The sequence below is a fragment of the Ananas comosus genome, linkage group 12 (genome assembly GCF_001540865.1).
Source record: "Ananas comosus cultivar F153 linkage group 12, ASM154086v1, whole genome shotgun sequence".
Taxonomy (NCBI): Eukaryota; Viridiplantae; Streptophyta; class Magnoliopsida; order Poales; family Bromeliaceae; genus Ananas; species Ananas comosus.
The window spans coordinates 4,505,336-4,511,320 of NC_033632.1; the positions used below are offsets into that span (position 1 = coordinate 4,505,336).

General features: G+C 36.2%; 1 protein-coding gene across 1 annotated transcript in view; it reads left to right on the forward strand.

Annotated features, from left to right (window-relative positions):
• The window catches only part of LOC109718870, a 6,418-nt gene continuing 660 nt past the window's right edge, over positions 228 to 5,985 (forward strand). Inside the window, exons 1-5 of the mRNA XM_020245328.1 lie at positions 228 to 469; positions 2,125 to 2,467; positions 3,141 to 3,225; positions 5,088 to 5,174; positions 5,257 to 5,487. Coding sequence (XP_020100917.1) covers positions 306 to 469; positions 2,125 to 2,467; positions 3,141 to 3,225; positions 5,088 to 5,174; positions 5,257 to 5,487 — 910 coding nt within the window. The 5' untranslated portion in view covers positions 228 to 305. The remainder of the gene's footprint in view (positions 470 to 2,124; positions 2,468 to 3,140; positions 3,226 to 5,087; positions 5,175 to 5,256; positions 5,488 to 5,985) is intronic.

Genomic DNA, 5,985 nt, shown 5'->3' on the forward strand with positions numbered 1-5,985 from the left:
AAAAACGAATCAACCAATGCAAACGGTTCACACCCTCGGTCGTATATTTCGCTACAACCGACGCTGCAGCGAGTTCGAATGTTCCCAAGAAGTAGAGAGAGAAAGGCTCAGCTCTAAAGAGAAAGAGAGAGGAGAGAGAGAAAAAGAGTAGAGGCGAGAGAGAAAGGGAAGAGGAGGGGGAGAGAGAGAGAGAGAGAGAGAGAGAGNAGAGAGAGAGAGGAGAGAGAGAGAGAGAGAGAGGGGAAGGGGATCGCTTCTTTGGATCTTGGGACGGTGGTGTGGAGGAGGAAGGTGGGGGGGCGATAATGGCGGGGATAGCCCTCTTGTTGGATCTCCTCAGGAGAAACCCTAGCCTCTCCTCCCACCAATCCCTCCACTCCCACGGCCTCTTCTCCGCCGCCGCCGCCGCCTCCGCCGCCGCCGCCGCAGCAGCGGCGGCGAGGCCCTTCGCCTCCCGCGCCATCTTCGGGTGCGGTTTTCGCCCTCTCCCCCCCTCGCCCTCTCTCCGCTTAATCCGAGCTCGGTTTCGATTAGTCCGATTAATTTGTGTTTTAGATTGATGTCGAAGATATCTCCAATTAATTGTTATTGCTATTGCTATTGGTTTAAATGTAATCTTGTGGTTAATATGCGTAAATTGGGCTTAGAAAAGGGTATGGATGCATCGCTGTGATGAATCGGCGGTTGATTTAATGTGTCGGATTGTTCATATGGTGCATTTGATGTTTATTTCAAATATTGAATTATTTTTTCATGATTGATTAGGAAATGTACATGTTTTACTCATCTTTTTGCGTCAAAAATCTAAGGCAATTCACATGGATCTTCAATTGCACTAGTTGTTTTTACAGTATTGTTGGGTAAGAAATTATGAAAGGCATTATTGTCCCTCATTTGTTGTTGCATATTTGTTGGGTTAGAAACTATGAAATTAAAAAAAAGTAGTACCTTCCTGGCTTTGAAATTGTACCATCTTTCTTGATGCAAAATCTTGAAATTTGATTTGATTTGGACCCTGCTTTGCTCGTGTTGCAATTGATATCTTATTGGGCCGTATAGTCACTTTGATGCATTGACATATTTATAGTAATTTGAGTCCACAACTTGTGATTTAGGTCTATATGATGATGTGGACTTTGTCTAATGATTAGTTGATGGTGTATCAATTCTTACAGTTTATTCAGTAAGTAAATATTCACCATAACCTACAAACCTTATGGTGGTTAATTTGGACTAACAGTTGTATATTTCACTCTATAATGTTTTGTGCCTATATTTGGCTTCACATTTTTTGATTACTCTTGTATACTATTAATTTTTATACCTCCTTTCATCTACATTGTGACATCTCTTTTCTTGTTTCAATAATTCAGATATTTCTCTTTGTGAGGCTAAACTCTCTTTGTTGGAGTAAATAAACCTTTTCTATTGTTTTTGCTACAATCATTTTGTCTAGGTCTTCCCCTCCCCCAAACAAAAGGGTATATTCCTATTATACCTGTTGCTGCAGCACTCTCATATCAATTTTCTTTATCTCATACTTGTAAATTGCAACTTTGTTGTACTCAATAATTTTTAAGTGAAAGGATCTTATTCTTGTCCTTAGCTATCATTGTATCAAGATGGCAAAACCAAAAATAATATACCTTGAATCTTGCTTAGGCCATCTTTTGTATACCCGTGAAATAATCTGTTGAAGCTACCAAGAAGGATATTGTTACAACTTGAATGAACTATAAAATACAGCATTTGCTCTTCTATTTAAATTGGTTGAGGCTTTTTATGTATATATCCCTACAAAATCATCTATTCACATATATCCACTGGTAAAATCTTAATTTTCATAGTAGTGCTGCTTCTTATGTATTTTTAGCTGGGGAGTCGTCCGATGCATGGTAGAAAATTCAGTATTATACTAATGAAACCTTTTAATGACGGCATCTTCCTAAGTATAAAAATAACTAGATCATGTTTTTGAAGGTCACACATTTATGCCTTATGTGTTTAGATTCTTGTTGGTATAGTTGAGCGACCCCTTTTGGTTGAAATATATGCAGAAGTCAATTATGCTTTTATGATAAAATAGTGATCTAGTTTACAATTTCTTTTGTGTGCTTTAATCAGCGATGGAGGGTTCTCATATGCTTATTGCGATGCTGGTGCAATCCCAACATGGAAGGAGGAAAACCATGATCTTGACATTACTGTTGAGAATATAATTCAAAATGGCTCTGTCACGTATAGAACGAAAGATTACCCTTTAGAGCTAAAACCTCTCTTTTCGGCCTTTGGAGTTAAGGCTCTCGCCATGACATCTCTGAGGTCCTTCTTATTGTTCTATTTGCCCCTTCTGGAACCCCGCTTTCCTGTCGAAGAGGATGATGATTTTGCAGAAGAGGTTTCAGAAGAGAAGAAAAGAGATTTCGTTATTCCATTCCAGAATTCAGTGAAACAAATTATTCGTGAGGTGAGTTCCTTTATATTTTTTTTTTTCGTTGTTTATTTTTTTTTTTACTTTTCTTGGGACTACTACATATGCATTTTCTTGAATATTCAAAACCTTCTTTTTTATTTGTCAAGCTACTATTTGTGAACAGCCTCTGATAATATATTTACACATAGACCCCCGTAAATTTTTCTACTAATGTAAATGTTATTTTTCACTTTCTCCATGTGAAAACTTATTTCTTACATATAAACCCTTGTACGTACAGTAATGCCCTATACAACCAATTCCACTGGTGAATTCAATGATCCTTCAAGTTAAAATAATATTGTATTTTCATAGAAACTTGCACTCTCAAGAGGTATGCGTATACATAAGAAAGTCCATATTACCTGAGCTGTATATATGCACATATATAAATTTAAAAGGAAGCACATGTAAAAGCCCCTTCATATTCAGTACTTATTTGAAATTTCTGGAGCCTTATCATTAACTACAGATTTAAGGCCTATTATTTTCCTCTAAATAAATTTTTATTACCTAGATGGAATATTTACTCTAACCTTCCATCTATCTTTTCATAGATGACTATTTACGATGGTTATGGACAGAAATTATATTTGAAAAATGACTGAATTGTGTTTTTCATAGGGAAATTAAGTGTTTGCATTTTGAATTCAATTATGCATTTCAGACTACTGTTGTAACGACCAGACGTGTACTGGAAAGAGTTGCTGTTCATCATGTTTCTCAAAGAATGGCATGGAAACTTCTTAAAGGTACGAAGCATCACTTGTATACAAAGCTATGTTATTTAAACACTTGTATCAAGCACCTTTTTGAACTTTTCTTTCTTTTTTGATGCATAGGCTAGCACAGAAAGGAAACATTCTGTTTCCGACCTGGCCAACAATGTTAAGATCATTTTCCTGATTCAATTGCTTAGCAGTTGTTACTTTATGTTAAGCATATTGGTTTATTTCGTTTAATTAACATGACTATAGCCTTTAAGATTCATAAATTATTTCTTGTTCATTCCGTTGTTTTAATCCCTTATTTTCTGAAGAAGCTCTAATGTCCTTAGTTAGGATAGTAAGGGCTTGTGTTTCCTAGCTAGGGCTTATGTAGAAGTGCTATTTGAGTATAGATTTGAGTTTGTATTAACAAAAACTAATGAAGTTTGTAGTTAGGTGGCTGATTCAAACAAATTGAAAATTCATTAAGTTTTTTTTTAAAGTTCGGTTAGCTAAGTTTAATCAAGACAAAGTTCACGGGGCCGGCATGTTTTTCTCTCAAAGTAACCATATTCTGTCATCTGCATTAGCTTAGATCAATATATGGTGCAGAAAATATGGTGTATGTTCTGAACTGCTTATTCATCGTATACTTACAAAGGTGTTTCTTGAATAGAAATTTCTACATTTAGAATAGTTAAAGGGTTAAAGTTTCATAATAGGAAATGAATGATATGCACCAAGGGAAAATGTGAAGAAAATTAGTATAAAAAGAGTAAGCAAACATAAAGAACAAGAGTGGGAGATTAGAACCTTGAAATTTGGGAGAGATTATCTAAACACGTTTGGTGAAGCCCCAAACACAAAAGGCCTTCCAAATAAAAACATATGAGAAAAAAAGAAGAGCTTGTAGCGTTCGTGCTATCTTGCTAAGAGCATTATTGTCTCTTTCATAATTTGATTTGATGCAGGAGTAGTTAACTTATAACTAAAACTGAAAATATTACACATTGCCATATAATGGAATAACTTCAAATAGACTCGATTGATTGGATTTTACTCTCTCGATTGGATTTTAACTTAGGCACTTAACCTAAATAAATAGAGGTACTAGACAACTAGATAATAAGAAGGTTAACGGGAGCCTCCTCATGGTCAAACTTGCCCTCGCATGGCATCAAATTTGTTATAATCATGGACGTAAAACTTTCTGCCGAAATGTGTTATCAGTTTTGATTCTGCCACTATTTTGACTTATCTCCCAAACTAAACACTGTCAATTGCTTTTCTGTTAAAAACCTTTGAACAGCTTTCCTCTGTAGAAGAAGCTTCGATTAGAGCTTCTAATTTAGGAGACCTGTAGCTCATATTAGCTTTTTGTCGCAGCAAAACCTTCACATCTTTGATTTGCCAGACATGTTATTGGTGCTGCTTCTTGTAGTGGAGAAGCTATTTCTGGAAGCCAAGCCAATCAAGCAATATGAGTTAAGCTGTGTTACTTGCTAGGAGGCTGGAAGCTGGGAGTTATTAGTGCGTGCATCATTCTAAAATCTTTGCTTGTGTAGCCGTTGTTGACCAATACAATTTGTGCTTTCGACCACATTCAATAAATTGTAATTTTTTTATATCTAGATCTTTCACTGGATATTTTCAGTGTTAACATTAAATGGTCTTAAAATAATCCAAATTAGTTGCATTTTCCTGAGAAAATGTTTTGTGCAGCTGCCTAGATCAAGAATAGTTGTCTAAGAAGCTTATGTAATTTGCAGGCTTCATATTACTCACCACTAACTAGATGACGTTCTCTGTTCTGTTTTTTTTCTTCTCCTTGATTGATTTCTTTTTTTTACCCCCCTAATTTATTAGGTTTTTACTTGCACCTGACGTACTTTAGCTTTAAATTTCAGATGCTTCTAGATCAGCGAAGAGAAAAGCTGGAAGAGGAATGCCAACTCCATTATATGTCTACTGTGTCAGCAGAACAACGTTTCGAGGTTAAATCGTTAAACCTTCATAGTTTTTTCAGTTTCAGGCTATCCTTTTTCCTCACTACTATTCTCTACTTTATGTGTGCAGCACATATGTTAGGGGTAGCTGCATCATGGCTTGTCCAGATCGTAATTGAAGCTTACCGATGCTTCATCCGCAAGCCCAATAATGATGAAGATTTTGACAGTAGAGAAAAAATAAGATTGTATTTGAAAAAGGTGTATGGCACAACTATCAAGTGTGGTGCCTCTTTAGTCTTTGCATCCATTGGAGCGGGTATTGGCGCCTTAATTCATCCTTCAACTGGACAGTGGATTGGTAATTTCCCGCTGAGACCGACCCCCCTTCCCCCTCTTCTCATAATGCATAACCTTTTTACAGTTATTTAACTTTTTTTTTAAAAAAAGACTTAGAAAACCATTACCTGATTCACCATTAGACTCATGTGAGACTGGAAACAATTTTGGCATCATGAAAATAATTTTGGAACTTCAAAAATTGCAGTAACTTGTCTTTTTGCTGCAAAAGAAAGTTACCAATGCAGTAAGCATTAAATGTGATTCTTTTAAGTTTGATATGAATTTGAACTCCGTTGTGTGCCCAGTTGAAAATCCTCTTGGTAGATGGTTTCCCCAGTTATTTCCTGCCAGTGCACGGCTAAATGAAGCTTCTGTAGAAGTGCTGTTTTTAGTCCAGTTGTTTGTCGTATTGTCAACAGTGTTTATATTAAATCTCCTCAACACACTGAGGACCTTCTGCTTTCGGGTTTTAGAAACACATTTTAGCTTCCTGCTTTAGCAAAAGCTCTACTTATTA